Source organism: Nuphar pumila, chromosome 1 (assembly GCF_984573655.1).
Source record: "Nuphar pumila chromosome 1, dmNupPumi1.hap1.1, whole genome shotgun sequence".
NCBI lineage: Eukaryota > Viridiplantae > Streptophyta > Magnoliopsida > Nymphaeales > Nymphaeaceae > Nuphar > Nuphar pumila.
The window spans coordinates 36,031,940-36,054,120 of record NC_143249.1 but is presented as its reverse complement, the minus strand read 5'-3'; the positions used below and the strand labels follow the sequence as shown (position 1 = coordinate 36,054,120).

The 22,181-nt window shown below is 36.2% G+C and overlaps 1 protein-coding gene across 3 annotated transcripts; it reads right to left on the bottom strand.

The window, feature by feature from the left end:
- Window positions 1-686: 686 nt before the first annotated feature.
- Window positions 687-6,902, bottom strand: LOC149848684 (bifunctional nitrilase/nitrile hydratase NIT4B-like). 3 transcript variants are annotated; one of them, XR_016433048.1, is made up of 3 exons: window positions 1,357-1,563; window positions 1,088-1,235; window positions 687-955 (listed from the first exon to the last, which is right to left on the bottom strand). XR_016433048.1 is itself a non-coding variant. In XM_090012170.1 (3 exons), exons 1-3 carry the CDS (start codon window positions 6,388-6,390, stop codon window positions 924-926), a joined length of 330 nt encoding a protein of 109 aa, XP_089868296.1. In that variant the 5' UTR covers window positions 6,391-6,902; the 3' UTR covers window positions 687-923. The 3 variants fall into 3 exon arrangements, 1 of the variants encoding a protein (XP_089868296.1); XM_090012170.1 differs by lacking the exons at window positions 1,088-1,235; window positions 1,357-1,563 and adding exons at window positions 4,402-4,581; window positions 6,273-6,902; XR_016433047.1 differs by lacking the exon at window positions 1,088-1,235.
- Window positions 6,903-22,181: the final 15,279 nt, after the last annotated feature.

Here is a 22,181-nt window from a genome sequence, read left to right as displayed (position 1 = left end):
CCACCAAAGTTGGTGATTTGCAAATGCATCACCGACGCCGACTCCAACTGTGTGCTTTCGACTGCCGGCAACTCAAGTTTTGTGAAGGCATTGGGCGATGGTCCTCCTTCCCAAACACCTTTCACTGGAAATGGCAAAGGAGCGACTGACTGAACTATGCTACAGGAAGTGTCAAATCCATTTTTTTGCTTTATATGTGTAATTTTCAGATGCCTCCCCCCAGCATCCTGCACCCAAACAGAGCCTACAGAGAAGCATACGCATGAATTATACTCTCAACTCGGAAGTTCTCCAAGGCAACCTCTGAAAATAATGAGAAAAGAAATCACTGGATTCAAAACATGACAAAGGTTGAATTTCACAGCTGAACTGGTGAACTGATAAAGCCACGTTAGCTTTAAAGAGCGGGCTCAAGTTAGAATCCAAAGAGGAAGTCATCTTCCCTAGTTTGGGCATCAAAAAGTGAAGCTAGGGTTTTTTAATATTTTTTTTTTCTTTGGGAGAAAAAAACGTGAAGCTAATATTAAAGCAAGAACTGCAATATGGAGCCAATTGAGAATATTATATCCACCACGAGTAAACTGACATTATCGATTACACGCCACCTTTTTCTTTTTTGAAGGAAAAGATTGCACACCACTTTGATTCCAAAACACTGCAATTTGAAGCCAATTGAGAATACTATATCCACAAAGAGTAAACTGGTATGACCACTTTAATTTCACAACACCAAGCGTCCTTTGTACAGATAAAATAGCATGGTTCGCCAAACAACCACAAGCAGTCATCACTAATCAGGAATAATTCAGTATCAGGAATGACCCATGCAGCATGTTCTGAATATTGGGTACATTAGAATACAACAAAAGAATCAGCAAATTTATAGTAGGCATGAAAGCAAAGAATTTTGATTTCAGCAGTTCTTACTCCACCTCTACTTTCTCCCACATATCACCTGCTTACCAAAAAGAAAAAAAAAAAGTAGCACAAAAAGAAGTTAGAAACTCAAGGAAATGTGAGTCGGAGATCAAATCACAAAACTATATAAAATCTAAACCAAGACACCTAATACGATAAATGCCAGTACAGTTTTTGAGGGCCATCGTTTTTATCTGTAGATGCAAATGAGACTGGATTCAAAGGATGATCATTCACAGTCAAAGTTAGGATATCAGGCTTAGCATAGTGCCCAACAACATCAAAGTTGAATTTTGAGCATGCAATTTCGCCAAAATCTGATTAACGCAAAAAACTTGTTAACTGAGCACCAGAAAGAAGATTAGCAACACAATTGAATATTACATGACAAACTTCCCACATAGGTACTAGATAAATTTGACTAGGAAAATCATATACCCAAATCAGCAGATATGAGAGCCTCCCCTTCATAATTAGGCCCAGCTAGTACAGAACCTGATGGAGAAATGATGACACTGCCACCAGCACATACAACTGCATCAGGTGATAGTTCCTCATCCGCATCTCCAAAAACATAATCTGGAGGTGGCGGATAGTCTTTCCGTCGCAGAACTGGTTTGCAGATAGGACAAAGCAAGGGCGTAGCTAGGGGGGGGCAGGACTGGGCTGTAGCCCAGTCCTGCCTCCCGAAACAGTTAATTTTTTTTGTTTTGTTTTTTTTAAAGCCCAGTCCTAGCCCAGCCCTGACTGCAGCAAATAGTTTGATTTGTCCATATGAAATAGATTTTTATTAATAATTGTAGCCATTTTTTATTTTATCTCAAAAAAAAATTTTCGGGGGCGCTGCCCTTGAACCCCCAACTATCGCACAAATAAATTTTTTTTTTGCTACACCCCTGTTTGCCCCCCCTCACATGAATCCTAGCTACACCCCTGGGACAAAGCATCCACCTTCGAGGGCAATGTGGGTCATTGATGATTGCCATACATCTCTTGCATCCGCAGTTGGGGCACAATATATTTCAATACCTAAAGAACAAATGGTACCATAAAATTCAGATATCTGGAATTGGCGAAAGATTTTCCTCAGAGTTAGCTACTATATCAAATTTAAATTAGCAAAATCACCACCGTTACAAAGAAAATGCTCAAAGGGTGCCAAACTTGCCTGGCACTCCACTTTTGACATTCATTACAAGCAAGAGAACATAAACCTGCTTGGCAGGCCTTGTTTGCAAAGTTGATACTATTGGTCAAAATTGTATTCTTACAAAAAATAAAATAAGATGATAAAGTAAAACATGAGCTTTTAAAGTAGAGATTTCTGGTGGGATGCTCGACTTACATAAGATCATAAAATACTACAATTTGTTGAATATAACTAAATTTAATCCACAATATCTCTTCTGAAGAAACCACATTAAGAAGGATGGGATGAAAGATGTTCCTCATTAGCATAGAGCATCAAACTAGTTGAGACAAGAAGATTATTGCATTTGTTCAGCAATATGTTTTCTTTCACCTCTTTTGTTATTTTCTTTTTAGATCAGAGGAAAAAACTGTCGCAGGGTTAAGGAGAAGTTGTGTCACCTCCCAGAGGTACATAATACATACCAAGAATGATGAATGATACAGGCACAAACATTCAAGATCCAAATTACCTCATCATTAATGTGGTCAGAGGCACCTCATCAAATTATGATAGCCACTCGAGTTATCTATGTCCATTGCATGATATTAGCCAAATATCCTCTTCTATGTGGCCATCAATTGTCATATGATTTTGCAAGGTGTAAACACCCCAAATTTCGATCACACAAGGTTCATTTCAATATCCTCTTTCAACAGTTTCATACCTTCTAGAGTATATAATTTATGCTCCAACCAAGCCAATGAAGAGAGTCTACAGAGGAAATGGCATGAAAGATATAAATTCCATATTCTCCAAAAAGGGAAAGAAAAAAACTGCAAGTTAAAGTCCCCTTTCTAAATTGTCAACTAGCCACGCAGACATGATGGAGCTAGGTGATGGTCTTCCACTCCAAATCACCTCCTTGGTCGTTCAACTAGATATATGTCATGAGACTTTACACAGAATTACTTATATTTCACCATCTTCTGAAATATATTGTTCCGTGAGCTGTGTCAAACCATAACCCTCAATATATAGTTCCCTTTAAGTCAAGACAAGAATATAATCCGCCAATATCCATTTAACGCAAAATATTTCACAACTTTCAAGCGATAGTCATCACCAAATGTTAGGGCATGAATCAGATTCTGATGGGTTTGGTCAAGAGCGATGAGTTTTCTGTAATGTATCACTCATTCCACTTCCCGTTCTGGTTCTTGCACCTATCAAAAGTTTGAACAACTTTGTCAGTTGTCCTCCAAATATTAGAGTCATTCCTTTTTCACAATAGTTTCCTCTGTTCAAATAATCTCTTGATATTTTAAAATCTCCTTTCCAAACACTCAAATGCCCATGCTCTGGCTTCATCATCAAACCCACCACGTGGCTGTTGCTCGGAAATACTTATCAATGCTTGTTGACCATCTCTATTCTTATAAGAGTTTGACCCAGTATTGGCAATGCTCACTCTCTAGTGATCTTCTATTCATCCAAGGTAAAAGTTTATAAGAAACTTACTTGCCAGAAAATTGAAAAGATTGATAAAGAAAGTATTCTTATGTGGTAAAGCCAACTTAACCATACAATTGTTAAGTTCTTGCTTAATTAATAAATATCAAGATAATATGCATCAGTATGTAGCACACAAGAAAACCATAAACTAACTAAAACTATCAGTACATAGTGATAAACAAACTAATCAGTGAAAATGACAACTACTAACATGAAATTCATGTGTGTCTGCTTATGACAGAATTTGTATATTATCTGCAGATCTGTATCATTCGCTAAAATGAAGAGAAAAGAAATTCCAGTGCCCAAATCCCATGTAACCAAATTTCAACTCTCTAACCACATCAAAGAATGGAGACAGCCACCGCTTAGTTTTCAAATTTAAAAGCAAATCAGGAGGTTACATAGTGAATCGTGGAGATCTCATCTTAATCTTGATATAGCACAAAGCAGAATAACGTGTTTAATCAATGCAAGTGATGGCAATATGATAATCATTATATCACATCCAGTTTATTGACCCAACTAGCTATCAACATTAATATTACAGAATAAATGAATGCTCTAAAGCAATTTCTGTAAATAAAAGAAAAAAAATCAACAGAAATTGAAGGATAAGTGAGAAAACCTTTAAATTACAAAATATTGGTGGAGATTCCCATCTTTTTGTTTTATTCAACATGCCTGCCTCTGTGTGCGTGTGTGTATGTGCTCACGTTTGTTTGGGTTTGTACTGTATGCACACATGTGCCTAAACACCAAAATCCAAATGATAAACTATGTCCACTCAAACTGGTTTTTTCTATAGTAATACATCCTGCTTTCACCAAAAAATTTACCAGGCACATCAATAGCTGAGGTGTGATACATTCGATACTCTTCTCGTCCCTTGGCAGAGCGATTACCAATTACAACACCAAAGCTAGAACCACGTGGATAGCCACCGATAAATGCTTCAGGAAATACAACTTGTTGTGACCCATATGCAGCAGCTTCTGTGATCAATCTCTCTGCTTTATCTATAGATAGGAAGCAAAGAGTTAAACATGAAACCAGAAAAAAATATAAAAGCTAATAAACTACAGATAAAAGGAAAGGATTGAAAGTGGAAGACACATTCAACTAGAACACATTTGAACGACCACATTTCCCTTGGCCTTACGATAATTTTAAATTCACATTTACAGAATTGGAGTTAGTAACCTGGGGCTGATTCATCTGCAGAAGATAAGTGCTAAATATGTGTCCATTCATACTTCGGTACTAATGCTAAAGGATGCTGTGTACAACTGCACATGATCCTGCTTATCAACAATGCAGTTCTAAAGTGTCAACAATAACTCCTTTACCAAGTGCTAACTGCTACCTTTTAAAAGAAACATGGCAATCCCAATTCAGCATGATGTTCATCCAAGCACTGTTATTAAGTCGCAGGTGGTTTAACCACCACCGAGGTCACATGATTCCAGATCACATAGACAACAAGCCCAACCATTTGTGCAACTCCAATCTTCTCTCTTCTACTCCTCCCATATTATCCAAATGTGATTTGAATCCTTTTGTACATGCTATAACTTTCCCAGTGAATTTTCTGTGTCATACAAAAAGGTGGAGAACTAATATACTTCCAAATAAAGTTTAGGGCTTTCACCCAAAATTTGGCCAAAATATCTTCATAGATATCTATGAACCTTTTTTTCTTTTCACAAACTCTCTTATAGTTTCTCTTCCATCTTTTTAAACCATTTACATTCAGCAGAATCTATAATGGGTCAACCACCAAATTTCCCAAGTTCCATGTTGGGGGATTCGCCAAGAGGTCGTAGACTTGTTGCAATTCACCTATTGATACTCTAAGCTAAAGCTGCTATCCATTTACATTATCTGATAACTGATGTAGGTTTAGTTGAATAATTCTCGTAATTCTATTTGGTTCCAGACAGATAGAACACAAACAGAGAATGCTAGCGATAAAACCAGAGTTACCGGAAGCACCATAGGGAATGGGGAAGTGTGAAACGTTGCGCTTCCGAACAAAATTTGGGAAGGGCGCTTCCCCCTTTTTTCATTTTTTTTGTATTTTTATTTTTATTTTTATTATTTTTTCTTCTTCTTCTTTTCATTTCCCCCTCACTTTCCCCTCGCTTCCTAGGTCACTTCTGGTTAGCTTCTTAGGTCACTTCCTAGACGATTCCTGATTAGCTTCTAAGTAGTTCCATGCTTCCCGCTTCCTAAAATTTTGAAAGTGCTTCGCTTTCCCCGAATTGCTTCCTGCTCCTGCTTCCTCGACTGGTTCATGCTTCCCGCTTCCCCCGAATTGTTTCCCGGAATTAAACCATCAGAATAGTAAACAAGACATGGTAAGTGGATGAAAATGCAGTAACCTACATCAAGCCAATGTTGCAACTCGAAAACTTTCCTAGGAGGGGAAAGATCACAACTGTCACAAAATCCTCCCGTTTCGATTTTCAAATAGAAAGAGACACTTTAACCAACAATAACATGAACATTCTCGGCACGCAAAAAGACCGTAACCAAAAGCAAAACTAAAGGGATAAGGGATAAACAACCCACAGAGAGGATACAAAAATCTCCGAAAGTGATAAAAATTCCCCCAAACGGAAACCATAGATAAAAATTTGAAGTACCCGTAAACTGATAAATGTAATCGGAAATTCCCCATGGAATGCATCAATATTCCACCAAGTACCTATAGTAGCAGGCGTGTCATAGAAAATGGTCGACGCCTGAACGACGGTTGCGCGAACTGTTTGCACGGGAGAGAACGAGGCCACGTCTACTTCGGTGATCGCAGGAACGAGCGCCATGGCCTCTACGCCACTCGCAGAAGCAGAAAGAGAAAGACCAACAAACGCAAAACGAGGAAAGAAGGTAAAACGGGGAGAAAAGAAGGCTACTTCTCGAATTTCTTCCTCAAATACTCCCTCATCATCTGGTCCCTAGCGAGTGTTCTGGCTCGAATGGGTTCCACGTTGACGTAGGAGAAATGGGCACCGACGGCAAAAAGGACGACTCCGGAGAGGAAGAGGCCAACGGTCTTCGCTATCTCTCTCGGCGTCGATGGGTAGCACAGCGCCATGGCTTCCGTTCAGGCATTTCGTCGAACACTTTGCGTTTGCTTTGTCGAACGCTTTGTTGAACGAGCAGCCGGAGATCTTTCTAGCAGATCAGGTCATGCTAAACATGAGCTTTTTGCTCATGCCAACATCGTGACCGTCTGTTTGCATTTTGGATGAATGCAACGTAGCATATAACTGTTGAGTTGACTTTTTAACTTTTCAAAATACAAAACGGGCGGCTACAATGTTGGCACCCTGATCCGCTTCCATGGGGACTTTGTTCTCAGTTGTGTCAGGTAAGGAAAGCAAGTTATATGTCCCCCCCCCTCCCCAACAGGGCAGTTAGCTACATCTCATGTTGGGGGTCCCAAAGAGCACCACGTATGTAAGCATGTGTGTCTCGTATCCTCATGTTTGTCAGCATTAATTAGCGTTGAAGTTTGATGCGATTGTAAAGACTTAAGTACCCTCTCCTTCATTGGTGCAAAAAAAAATGACGATTCTTGAAAAGAAATGATTGTAAAGACTTAAGTGCCCCGAAGATGATTATTTAAGACTCAGTCTCTACACTGCAAGATTATCTGAAAAAGAAATCTCTCTTGGAGGAGGCCATGAACATCAACTCTCTCACTCTCTCTCTCTTCCTTCTATTTCTGCTTCTATGCACATCCAACAAAAGATCTTACATTGCTCCATCAAGCACCGGCTGACCTGCACATTGACTGTTGTGGAGCCTGATTCAGAGATTTTACCCTTACAGGATGAGGGTTTGGGGGTTCATCCTAACGTGGGTAGCATCATTCAACTAAATGAGTTGTAGATCCTGATTCAGAGTTTTTACCCTTATAGGAGAGGGGTCTAGGGGCTCCTCCCAACATGGGTAGCATCATTCAACTTGAAGAGTTATGGAGTCTGATTCAAAGTTTTTATCCTTACAGAAAAGGGGGGTCTGAGGGCTCCTCCCAGCGTGGGTAGCATCATTCAACTTGAAGAGTTGTGGAGTCTGATTCAGAGTTTTTACCCTTACAAAAGGGGGGTCTGAGGGTTACTCTTAGCGTGGGTAGCATCATTCAACTTGATGAGTTGTGGAGTCTGATTAACAGTTTTTGCCTTTATAGGAGGAGGGTTTGGGGGCTCCTCCCAATGTGGATAGCATCGTTCAACTTGATTTGTTGTGGAGCCTAATTTAGAGTTTTTGCCCTTACAGGAGAAGGGTTTGGGGGCTCCTCCCGATGGTCATCCGACGAAACAAACCTGAGCCATCAAAAATGTCTGTTTGAACTTTTCATCGTCATCTTCTTCTTCTTCCTTCTCTGTAAAACACTGTAAAACCCTCTCTCTTTAGAGAAGAAATCAAGGGAGGCAAAGAGTTCTCCCTGAAGAAGGCCATGAACATCAATCATCTCACTCTCTCTCCCTTCTCTCTACTTCTGTGCACATCCAACAAACGATCCTACATTTCTCCATCAAACACCGACTGACCTGCACACGGACTGTAGCATCGTTCAACTTGATGAGTTGTGGAGCCTGATATAGAGATTTTGCCCTTACAGGAGGGGGGTTTGGGGGCTCCTCCCAACATGGGTAGCATCATTCAACTTGAAGAGTTGTGGAGTCTGATTCAAAGTTTTTACCCATTCATGTTTTAAGACATTAGATCTCATGTTTGAACATTCACGCATATGCAGTTTGCTTTCATCATGTTCAGTTGCTTTCTAGATTATACTTTGAATTCTGGTGCATTTTACATCTATCGATTTGTATGTAACCAGAGCTCATTTTAATCTGAATTTTTTACTGCAACTTCATGCATATGTCTTCATGCTCTCCACTAAAAATCACATCATTCTGAGTTTGTTTGACTCACTTTAAAAATCAAGATTCAGAACCTATTATTTTGCACCGTCAGGATTTTAGCAGAATCAGAACCAACTTGCGGGAGTGATTTCTCCCTAACCAGAGATGATCTTTCCAATTCGTAAAAAGGGTTGTTTTCTAAATTGAATCTAGTTTGTTCATACCAAATTTCAGCGATTTCTATGGTGTTTTAATACCCGTTTTGGGTCGAAAACCATAACCCTGTCACCCTGTGTCATTTTAACGGCTCAGATTTTGATCCATTTTGTTTGAATTTTATTTCCCTAATGGGAGATCATTTTTCAATTCTGTAAAACGAGTTCTCTTTGTTTATGTGTCTAGTTCATCCCTGTAAATTGTCAGAATTTTTCATGGTCAATTACTATTTTATTTTGATTAAATACCAGAACCTTGTATCCAAATTTTATAAATGTTCTGATTTTGGCCCCCATATCATGACTGTTGTAGCACTTCTTCAACAAATCGCTATTTGATTGGCAATATTCTTCAGGAAATCATTATTATGATTTTTTTGGGTCTCTAATGAGTCACTACTATGATTTGTAGTATTTTTGGGTCTCCAACGAGCCTCACAATGATTTATAGTGTTGTCTGGTCTTTTAACTATGATTTATAGTGTTTTGGGGTCTCCAACGAGCCCACAGCGATTTGTAGTATTTTTCGGTCTTTTAACTATGATTTATAGTGTTTTCGGGTCTCTAACGAGACCCACAGCGATTTATAGTGTTGCTGGACCTCGCTATAGCGATTTGTAGTGTTTCTCGCTAAACACTACAGCGATTTGTGATACAAATCGCTATCTGAATTAGGACCAACTTGTCAGGGTCATATCTCCCTAACCAGAAATCGGATTTCAAATCCATAAAAAGTGGTGTCTTCGCTATGAAGTCTAGTTTATTCATGTAAATTTTCAATGATTTGTATGGTCATTTGATACCTCATTTGGATCTAAAAACAGACCCCTATCAGTCTGCCTTATTTGAGTGACATAGGTTTTTATTTCATTTTGTAAGAGTCATATCTCCCCAACGGAAGATCATTTTCCAAATCCGTAAAAAGGGTTTTGCTTTCTCTATGTGTCTAGTTTATATCTGGAAAGTTTTATAACTTTCTATGCTCATTTGATATTCCAAACCTGTTAAAAACCGAGACATATCTCCAACAAGTTATAATTAACTTTCATCCACTCAGTTAAAAGGGAATAATAACATGTTTCGGTTTTTAACAAGTTTGAAATATCAAATAAGCATATAAAGTTATAAAACTTTTCAAATATAAACTAGACACATAGAGGAAGAAAACCCTTTTTACAGATTTGGAAAATGATCTTTCGTTGGGGAGATATGACTCTTACAAAATGAATTAAAAACCTATGTCACTCAAATAAGGCAGACTGATAGGGGTCTGGTTTTATATCCAAATAGGGTATCAAATGACCATATAAATCGCTAAAAATTTACAGGAATAAACTAGACTACATAACGAAGACACCACTTTTTACGGATTTGAAATTTGATCTCTGGTTAGGGAGATATGACCCTAACAAGTTGGTCCTGATTCGGATAGCGATTTGTATCACAAATCGCTGTAGTGTTTAGCGAGAAACACTACAAATCGCTATAGCGAGGTCCAACAACACTATAAATCGCTGTGGGTCTCGTTAGAGACCCGAAAATACTATAAATCATAGTTAAAAGACCGAAAAATACTACAAATCGTTGTAGGGCTCGTTGGAGACCCCAAAGCACTATAAATCATAGTTAAAAAACCGGATAACACTATAAATCATTGTGAGGCTCGTTGGAGACCCAAAAATACTACAAATCATAGTAGGGACTCATTAGAGACCCCAAAAAATCATAACAATGATTTGCTAAAGAATATTGTCAATCAAATAGTGATTTGTTGAAGAAGTGCTACAACAGTCATGATATGGGGGCCAAAATCAGAACATTTATAAAATCTGAATACAAGGTTCTGGTATTTAATGAAAATAAAATAGTAATTGACCATGAAAACTTCTAAAAATTTACAGGGATGAACTAGACACATAAAAAAAGAGAACCCGTTTTACAGAATTGAAAAATGATCTTCCATTAAGGAAATAAAATTCAAACAAAATGGATCAAAATCTAGCCGTTAAAATGACACAGGGTGACAGGGTTATGGTTTTCGACCCAAAACTAGTATGAAAACACCATAAAAATCGCTGAAATTTGGTATGAACAAACTAGATTTAATTTAAAAAACAACTTTTTTTACGGATAGGAAAGATCATCTCTGGTTAGAGAGAAATCACTCTCGCAAGTTGGTCCTGATTCTGCTAAAATCCTGACGATGCAAAATAACAGGTTCTGAATCTCGATTTTTAAAGTGGGTCAAACAAACTCAGAATGATCTGATTTTTGGTGGAGAGCATGAAGATATGCATGAAGTTGCAGTAAAAAATTCAGATTAAAATGCGCTTTGGTTACATACAAATTGATAGATCTAAAATGTACCAGAATTCAAAGTATAATCTAGAAAGCAACTGAACATGATGAAAGCAAACTGCACATGCGTGGATGTTCAAACATGATATCTAATGCCTTAAAATATGAATGGGTAAAAACTTTGAATCAGACTCCACAACTCTTCAAGTTGAATGATGCTACCCACGCTAAGAGGAGCCCCCAAACCCCCCTCCTGTAATGGCAAAAACTCTAAATCAGGCTCCACAACTCATCAAGTTGAACGATGCTACAGTCAGTGTGCAGGTAAGTCGGTGTTTGATGGAGAAATGTTGGATCGTTTGTTGGATGTGCACAAAAGTAGAGAGAGAAGGGAGAGAGAGTGAGATGAGGTTTTACCCCTCTCCTGTAAGGGTAAAAACTCTGAATCAGGATCTACAACTCATTTAGTTGAATGATGCTACCCACGATGGGAGGAGCCCCCAAACCCTCCTTCTGTAAGGGTAAAAACTCTGAATCAGGCTCTACAACAGTCAATGTGCAGGTCAGTCGGTGCTTAATGGAGCAATGTAGGATCTTCTGCTGGATGTGCACAGAAGCAGAAAGAGAAGGGAGAGAGAGAGTGAGAGGGTTGATGTTCATGGCCTCCTCCAGGGGAGATTTCTTTCTCGGATAATCCTGCAGTGCAAAGACTGGGTCTTAAATAATCATCTTTGGGGCACTTAAGTCTTTTCAAGAATCCTCCCTTGTTTTCTTCTCTAGAGAGAGAGAGAGTTTTACAATGTTTTACGGAGAAAGAAGAAGAAGACTTTGAAGAGTCAACATCATCCTCGACTTTCTGGATGAAGGACATGTTTGTCCTTTTTTTGAACTGTTTGTTTTTTCTTTTTTGAATAAAGGGCATTTTTGTCATTTTCTCAAACCATCACTTTATGAGAAGAATAGCAAGAAAGGGTACTTAAGTCTTTGCAACAACACCAGAGTCCGATGCAAAGTTATGTCAACATACACGGGAATACGAGCCCCATGTGCTTGTATACGTGGTGCTCATTCAAAGCCCCGAACACAAACGTGGGATTCAGTGAATCATCGGGGGGAACATACACCACCCTCTCGTTGATAAGGGCAGAGCAAATGCGTGGTCCGAAATGTTAGGGCCTTAGGGGTGAAAAAATGGGTCGGGTTTGATCCGACCGGTCTAAATCCGACACCCCTTTCAAGATACGAATCACTAAAGTAAGTTTCAAGAAGTTATTTGGGTTGTAACGCTCCAAAATGTTTAATTCAAAAATTTAAAAAAAAAATATTTAAAATCACAAAAGATTAAATAAGTTAGCCTGCGATATAAGAGAATTCCATTCAGTTTTCAATCCATACCATTTCAATAAAATGAATTGTCTATCATTATTACATAAGGATTAAAATTCATATGAAAACAAAATCTTTATCAGGGATCCGCAAGACAATTTAAAAATTTTGATCTCATGGCTTCGCTCGCAATGATGCTTGCAATATGCTTTGTGCACATCATTCGCTACCTGAAAAAATTGGAAAGGTTGAAGGATCAAACTATAACTAGTCTAAGTAAGCAACACGCAAACAATATACATATTCATCATGGCACATGTATATGACACATTCATTATTTTAATATAAAATAAAACATTTTAATTTTAAATGTATAAAATTCTTACACTGAACAAAAGGTTACTCTATAGGACATAGAACTATAATCATTAATTCATTTAGCTAAGCAATACTCAGATTTTTATTTCAAAGATCAATTACATCACTCACATTATTTTTTTTTACCAAAAAAATTATTTGGTTTTCTCTTATTAACCATTCTTGTGGGTACTTACATTCGTAGTAGACTAAGACCACACGGGGGTTCATTATGTAATACCATTTTATCTTTTATATCTCATGTGACTATTTCTACGGATACTCTGAAGGGACGGTTTATGATCGAGAGAGTACTCTCCAAAGGTACAACAAGAAATATGATGCATTCCAAGACTTCTGTAGATGACATGGATCTGCCACTTAGAACACATTGATAGTCCTGACCCCTTAACTCTGAGGATTGTGGACTGGGTGAGATGTCTAACTCTCACAAAAATAAAGATGGTCAACAGAGTTCGTACCATCTACCCTCTCCAAGGTAGACCACGAATCTGATAACATATATCATCTTTCAGGTATACCTAGAACTCAGGAAAAACTGATAACATATATCGTCTTTCAGGTATACCCAGATTCTAAAATCTTAAGTTATGTGATCATGTATTAATCTGGTTATTTTCTTGGTGCAAGTTATAACACCTTCAGAGATTTTTGAAACCCCCTAACCATACCAGGGTATTATTATCTTTCAATATTTTTATAACACTCTTGTTTGACATATTACATAAATGTATATAAGGCATCACCATTTTTGTTTCTCAACTTGTAGGCTCATACATGAGTCTAGCATCTATGCAAGTATACAAATAGTAGTAAACCAGCATATCTTAGCAAATGGTTTCACAGGATTCAGGTTGTCATAGTTGCGTATACAACGCCCTGCACCACATCATTGATTAGGGTGCCAAAACTGTTTCTGACATCCAGTAAAACCTTAAGTATAATACTTTTTCTTGAACATCACTTTCAAATAAAAATATCTTACTTTGCCAATTACTTATGTTCTTATATATATATATATATATATATATATATATATATATATATATATATATATATATATATATATATTGTTTTGCTTGGAGTCCACACCTGTTTAGGTGAACTTAACTTGGTCAGACACACACTTTTGTGCATTAACTGATCCAGCTATACAAGCTAAGCCCCCGATGTTAATTTTTTTTTGAAAGGCAAGCTGGGAATAAGCAAAGCCCCCCCCCCCCCCCCCCTGTAGTGATACCACAGAACCATTTGGTTTTTTTTCTTTTTTGAATATGTACAGTCCCAATACGATACTAAACAAAGCACCCATTTTTTTTTTCTTTTTTATGTTACTCAGTTTGTAAACTTGACTCCACCTGTTGCACCTAAGCAGGTGCAGCAGCCACTATCTGCCCTACTCAACACAGTAGGCCCAATTGTTGTGTGCACAGGGGAAACTTCTGTTGCAGATTGGGGATTATGCATGCCCCAATAGCTGAACAGTCTAAGCCCAGCCAAACAAACAGTATGAAATATATAAATATTTTCCCTTTCAGTAACACTACGAACTGATAATAATGTTAATGCATGTACAGGACCCAAACCTGTACAGATCTATCATAACAATGTATGTTCATAGGTTTGGCATGAAACACCCATACCCATTTTTTTTTTCAAACCTGGATGCAGCTGACAACCAGATTGACGTAGGCAATTTAAATAGCTATCTACAGTGGAGAAATTTATTCATGGTAACATCAAATAACAGAAATATTTCATGTTGGCTATTAAGATTACATTGTATTATTATTTTTTTCCAAATCCATGCTATCATGACTAAATTTTAGATAACATAAAACTATGAACACCAACACACAAAGGGAAGAGAAAATAGAGGAACTTTGTATTCCATACAGCATATATAGGTATTTATACATGTGAAAAACATAAAACACATACAAGTAAGATAAGATAACTATACAAAGTTATCTTAAACACATACAAGATAAGATAACTATACAAGGTTATCTTAAACAATTTGATATCTTGAACTCTTTGATATTGCCAAAAATTCAAACTCTAATTAGACGAGAGTTCTGATAATCTGATATTCTTAACAGTCCCCCTCAAACCGGTGTGTGGAGATTGCACACACCTAGTTTGTCGAGAAGATGAAGAAAGGATTCCTTTCCCAACGCCTTGGTAAAGAGGTCTGCTACTTGATCTTGATTGTGAATATAACAGGTCTGAATAACACCTTGCACCAGTTTTTCATGCACAACATGACAGTCAATCTCTATGTATTTAGTGCATTTATGAAACACCAGATTTGCGGCAATGTGCAAAGTCGTTTGATTATCACATAATACAGTGACTGGTTGTGTGTGCTCAACACATAAGTCAGTCAATAATAATTTAAGTCATACAACCTCACACACAGTATTTGCCATAGCATGATACTCTGATTCGGCTGACAAACGAGAAATCATGGCTTGCTTCTTTGTTTTCTAAGAGATATGAGTAGGACCCCAAAATATGCAATACCTAGTTACAGAGCATCGCATTTGGGGATAGGCTGCTCAATTTGAATCACAGAATGCAGTAAGGTGAAGAGGATTATTGCTTTGTAGCAATATTCCTTGTTCGGGTTGTAACTTCAAATATTGAAATACTCAAAGGGCAGCTTGAAAATGTGGGAGTCTTGATTGCTGCATGAACCGACTCAGGACATGCAATGCAAATTAGATGTCTGGTCATGTGACACTTAAATATATCAATCGTCCAACTAGACGACGATAGTGATGAGGGTTATGTATAAGGTCCTCGTGTTCTGGACTTAGTCCATATTTTTGCTCCATGGAAAAAGAGACGGGTTTGACACCAAGAAGACCCATCTCGGTTATGTTATCTAAGACATACTTTTGTTGAGATAAATAGATTCCTTTATCTGAGCGGGCGACCTTAATACCCAAAAAATACTTAAGAACTCCTAAATGTTTCATATGAAATAACCATGAGAGATGTAACTTCAACTTATCAATTTCTCCCAAATTGTTGCCACAAATGACTAGAACATCCACGTAGATTAAAACCGCCACAAAGAGATGGCGTTTAACATAAGTAAAGAGTAAATGATTTGCATGAGACTGTTTAAACCCGAAACTTTCAAGAGCAATAGAAAGTTTATGGTACCAGTTCTGCGATGACTATTTCAAACCATATAGGGATTTATGTAGTTTACACACATGATTCTTTCCTTGTTGGGCATATCCCAGAGGAATCTCCATATATACATCCTCATGTAGAAACACATTTTGAATATCCATTTGACAAAGTACCCAATTACAAGCAGCCACAACTGTGAGTAAAGTTCATACCGTGACCATCTTCGCAACCGGAGCAAAGTTCTTATTATAGTCAAGGTCCTCTTGTTGTGAGTATCCTTTGGCGACCAACCATGCCTTATACCATTTGATCGACCCATCAGATTTATGGTTCACTTTATACACTCACTTACAATCGATAGGTTTCACGTTGTCAGGTAAAGTGGTGATGGTCCAAGTATTATTCTCTTACAAAGCACATATGTCTGAGTGCATATTATCCTGCCAAACTTTATACTGAACTGCTTCTTTAAAAGTGTCAGGTTCATGAGTAGAAGCAATAGAAGCTAAAAAGGAAGAATGTTTACTTGAAAATTTTTTAAAGGAGACAAACATTGATAATGAAAAATGAGTACTTAGCTTGGACCCTTGTATTGAAGACGTGTTTGGGCTTGGTGAAGAAATCAATGAACAGTAGAATTCCTTTAATCATGTATTGGGTTTTCTTGGTCAAGAGGATCTTTCAAGGCCACTCTCAAAAGAAGGTATGGAAGATGCAGGTTCAATGCTATTAGGATTTTTATTTACGATTTATGATTGAAGCTCCATGGAAGAATCCAAAGTTTCATGGGTTGGTACTTCAGGTATTGGATCTTGTAATGGGTGTGATATGGTAACGGTTCCTTGATTTTTAGCACGATCTATAGGCTTAGGCAACACCGTTTCATCCTCCTTTTCTTCAATAGATTTATAAGGAAATATGTTTTCATGAAAAATTACATCTCTATTGGTAAAACTTTGGTGGTTTTCTAAATCGTATACCTTATATGCCTTTTGCACTTCTGAATATCTAAGAAATACACAACGTCAGGCTCTCAAGTCAAATTTGCTTTTATTTTGGCCTGCGTCGGTTGCATAACATAATGAATTAAAAACATGAAGGTGTTTGTAATTTGGTCTTTTATGAAATAGTTTTTCAAAAGGCTTTTTTTCCTCAAGTTTAGATGTTGGTGTGCGATTGATTAGATAGGTTGTGGCTAGAACACACTCACCCCAAAACTGTATAGGTAAGTTTGATTGAAAACGGAGAGCCCGGGCCACTTAAAGAAGGTGTCGATGTTTATGTTCAACTACCCTATTTTGTTAGGGAGTGTAAACACAGCTATGTTGATGTACCATACCATTATTTTTTAACACATCTTGAATCTCATATGAAAAAAATTTAGACCCATTATCGGAACGAAAGATCTTGATTTGTTTAAAAAATTGACTCTTAACAAGATTAAAAAAGTCTTTTATAAGGGCAAAAGTTTCATACTTGTGTCTCATAAGAAAAACCCAGGTTGTTCTTGTAAAATCATCCATTATGCTTAAAAAATAGTGTGCACCTATTATCATCCCAAAATTTTTACTTTTGCGAGTCAAACTGACCTTTGAAAAAGTTTTTGAAAATAACTCGCCTCCGTTTTAAAATGCGGGATAATTCCGAAGAATGGGATTCGCCTGTCGGTACGAGGTTCAACCGTTTCTGGTGCCTTTACCAGGGGTAATTGAACCAAGGATCAATTGTGTGCTTAACTTTGCTTAACTTGTCTAAATCATGTTTTATTTCCTAAATGCACAAAGAATCAGGCATGTGCTATGAATTTTCTGAAAATGCATATTTGAAAACATGATGTTTGCTTTGAATATTGGAAAATATTTGGAGATTCCTGGAAAATATAACGCTTGGAAAATCATGAGCTTAGTGAGAGAATATTTCTGAGGAAAGTGAAAATCGATTTTTGAAGAAATCTTGAAGTTTTATGAAAATCGATTCTGAGGAATTTAAAATAACTTTGAAAAACTTGATTTCTTTGAATTCAAGCTTTGAAATTGAACATATAACTTGGAAAATCGAATTTTGAACTTGGAAAAATACTTGAAATACCATTTGAAAGCTTAGAGTTTTGAGAAAATTGATTTTAGAATAAGACTTAGAAAAATTTTGAGAAAATAGATTTCTCTGAATTGAAATTGGAATTTGCAAATGAATGAATATGGATTTGAAAGACTTGATTTTGAGGAATTGAGAAAATCCTTTTTGTATTTTTGAGAAATGCAATACATTTTTCAAGTTAGCCTAAGAGTGTAGGCTGAATGTGGCTAATACGAAGATTACAAATCTAGGTATCGTTCGTATTCTGACTATGGCCATAAATACAAATTCCACCAAATTGTCAACTTTATAAGAGCTAGTGTACGTGCCATTTGTGTAGACCATGGTGAATTTATAAAGAATGTGCATGAATTGGGCATACATTGCAGTTATATATCAAAGTTTAAAACTATATGCAATGCAAATCCTAATCTAAGCAGAAATTGAAATTCTTATTCCAAATTTAATTACAATTTACATCACTAATAAAATTTAAATACAAGAAATTAAAGGAAAGTAAAGTCTTCAATGTCCTTGCGAAACTAGAAAACTTTGTTAGTGATGATATGCTGGCTTTTCTAGGTTTATCCAGTAATATCTAGAAATTACTGGATTTCGCTAGATATAAGCCTTTTCCATGATTCCCTTAAATCAAAATTGATAAAATATGAAATGAGATTGAATAAATATAAAAATGGAATTTGAAATTTCGAAATTGGGGTAAAAGTGACCAAAATACCCCTAATAGCAAGACTATGGCCTTGAAATCAGGGTTTTTAGAAAGATATTTTGTAAAAATGCAACTTTTAAAATCCAAATAAGAATAAATTGAACTAAGTATGATGTGACATGATTAAAAATATGAAAATTAGGGTTTATAATTTCGAAATTTAGGTCAAATGACCAAAATGCCCCTGATAGCAAGAATATGGCCTTGAAATTAGGGTTTTCTGAAATAAATTTTGGTAAAAACTTGGGATTTATGATTGAAATAAACATAAAATCAAACATGAAACATCCTAACATGATTTTAAACATGAACAAACCCTAAAAACATGCACTTATACACGAAAATCAAGAAATATCACAAAAATTGTGATTTTGGCAGTGTTTTTAGATCTTTCAGGTACCCTGTTTTGCAATTTTATTAATTCAGGCATCAAATGAATTCCAAATTTTATAAAAATTGGTACTTGTACTTGTTATGTCTCTGAGATCAGATTGAAATCATAAAATGATTTTTTGACATTATTTTAATCCGAAAATTGCATTAACAACCTAAAATAAGCTATTTTTAACCTAGGTCACAAACCAATTTCAGAGTTAGACCCGAATCAGGGGTCAATCATCCATGAAAACTTTTGGATTTTTACATAGATAAACTACAAAGAAAAACAAAGATTTCCCAATTTACAGATCGGAAAAAGCATCTTCGGTTAGGGAGAAACCCTTCCGGCAATCTGAATTAAAATCTAACAAATCTAACAGGGGTTAAAATAGCTACTTCAGATTGAAAATACAGAAATAAATAGCAAACCTAATAAAAAAATTCTGAATTTCTAGCAGTAAACAGTAGATAGAGAAATAAAAATAATCACTTATTACATATCATAAATCAGATCTGTGGTTTAGGATCTATGAATACCATAAGTCTGATTAGAGTTTTGGTAAACCCTAACGAGTTTTAAATTTAAAATCAGATTCTCTGACAGAGTAAAAATACTAAACGGAGATCAAAAATTCCTAAAATTTCACAGTAAATAGATCTCATCAATGTGAATCCATGGCACTTTACAGATCTTGAATTGGACATCGGATGAGAAAACCCACACAAGTGCAAGTTACCCTTTTGATTTTAACAACGATTTTAAAGTTTTAAAAACCCGATTTGATGTCTGATTTTTTTTACAAGGTTTCCGAATCCCAAAACCTCTGATTTTTTACAGTAGTTCAATTACACATGCATGTATTACATATAAAAAAATCAGGAATTAACAGTAAATATTTCAATCCGAAACAACCTGCTCTTTACTGTTCTACACTTAAAACACACAGAAATCTAAGAAATTTGAGAAAACATGCATTAACTAATGAAAATAATAAAATAAACACTAAAACAGTAAAATAAAAATTATTTCTATGCTGAAAAATGTGTAATAAACATGAATAAACAAATAAACAAATAAAAATTAGGGAATCAATGGCTGGAATTCGATTTTACCTTTAAAAGCATGGATTTAACCCATTAAAAGGGTAAATCACATGTTTTATTGGTTAATAATGTAAAAGACAATGCTAAAATCAATTCTAATGGATTAGAATCTCTGTAAAACACAAAAAACAGAGTTAGATCATCTTCTTGGACCGTTCTTGATGGTTCTTGAGGTTGAATCAATGATTTAATCCATGGAATAGATGGTATTAATAGCTAAAAATGATTTAAAACTATTAAAAACATTAAATAAAAGCTAAAAATTAAAAAAAAAATAATTACCTTGAGGATGCTGCAATGGAGGAAGGGTTGGAGAGGAGAGAGAAGCTCCAAGAATTGCCAAAGAGAGAGCACCCTAAAATCGTCCCCCATAGCCCCCTTTTATAATAAAAAAATTAGAATTTTGGAAAATTTGGACTTCTAAGGGGGTGGGGGGGCGATTTTCTCTAATTGATTTTGACTCTTTGACTTTCCTAATTAGGCTATTACCTAACCTAAGACTCCTAGCTAAACCCTAAAAACTCCAAATGTAGCGCCACCTAGTGTGAGCCCACATTTGTTTTTCAAGTTTTAATTAAAACTTTTAAAAACAATAGTTTAAAAACCAAATAAAAAGATGGATTTTGAATCTTCTAAACTTCTAAAACTAAACAAGATACTGACTAAGCCTAGACTAACCCTAACTTTCTCAAATGTGGCGCCACCTCGAGTGGGCCCTACTTGAGGTTTTTCAAAACGATTTTAAAACTTGAAATTGAGAGAATTTTCAAAAGTAAACTTGAAATTGAAAGTTTTGAAATGGCTTAGAGTTTCAACTGGGTTAGAACTCATCTGGATGTGGTGCCAACTGAGCGGGCCCACATCAGGTTTTGAAATTTTTGAAATAAACACTGAAAACAGCTTTGAAAAGGAGTTAAAATCAATAATTGGAATTCAATTTTTTTTTAAAAATGGAGTCTCAAGCGAACTGGAACTCCGGGTTAGAGTCCTGAACTCTTAGGATTCTGAGATTTTGGATTTTAAAAGCCAAATGAAAAGTTTTTGAAAGAATTTATCAGAAAATGGTGAAACAAGTCGAAAAATACAGTCAGGGTTAGACTCCTAACTCGACCGAAACTCTGAAATAGAGTTCTGAACTAACTGGACTCTACAAAATGACCTAATTTTTGAAAACAAATGAAAATAAATGAAAATGGAATAAAACAGACTTCAAAGCAGACTCCTGACTGGACTAGGACTCTAGGACAGAGTTCTGATCGGACTGAAACTCTAGATTTTTTGGTATTTTTCTGAAAAACAAATGAAAGAACTTGTCAAAACAGTGAAAACAATAACGAATATTGGAATAAAATAGAGTTCTGATTCAACTGAGACTCTAAGGACAGAGTCCTGATTGAACTAGGACTCTCAGTTTTTTGGATTTTTTGAGAAAACAAATGAGAGGATTTTGAAAAACAGTTAAAAACAGGATGAAATTGAAGTTTTGGTTCAGAGTCCTGATCTGATTAGGACTCTGAGAAAGAGTCCTGATTCGATCAGAACTCTAAGAATTTTGGCTTTCTGATAAGCAAATGATGAAATTTGGGCAAAGCTTTTGAAAACTAGTGAAAATGAAATATAAAAATCAATTTTGGATAGAGTCCTACTTCAATCAGGACTCTGGGGTAGAGTCCTGATTTGATCAGGACTCTGAGATAAAACCTCAGAATTTTGAAATTCTTTGATAAAAGTGTAATAGTTTTGGTAGATTGAAAGATTTCTGAAAGATTTTCTCAAAATTGAAATCAGGATTAGAGTCCTGATCCAACTAGAACTCTCTAAACAAAGTCCTGTTTTGACTGAAACTCTGAGTTTCTGACTCATTTTGAAAGATTTTGAAAGATTTGATTGAAAATGGATAAAAATAGCTGTAAAAGATTAGAGTCCCAATCCAATTGAAACTCTAAAGAAGAGTCCTAATCCGACTGGACTCTTGAAGAAGAGTCCTGATCCAACTAGGACTCTGAAATTTTGGCCAAAATGGAGGAAATGGACAAAGGATATGACTATAACTGGTTTAAAATCAGAATGGTGTTTTGAAACGGTTCAAA

Excerpts from the sequence above, each read along its gene's own strand:
- LOC149848684 (XM_090012170.1), bottom strand. The coding sequence starts at position 6,390 with ATGGCGCTCGTTCCTGCGATCACCGAAGTAGACGTGGCCTCGTTCTCT. Across the intron at positions 4,582-6,272 it reads TGACACGCCTGCTACTATAG|ATAAAGCAGAGAGATTGATC; the intron begins GTACTTGGTGGA and ends TCCTATCTATAG. Across the intron at positions 956-4,401 it reads CTCAGCTATTGATGTGCCTG|GTGATATGTGGGAGAAAGTA; the intron begins GTAAATTTTTTG and ends TTTGGTAAGCAG.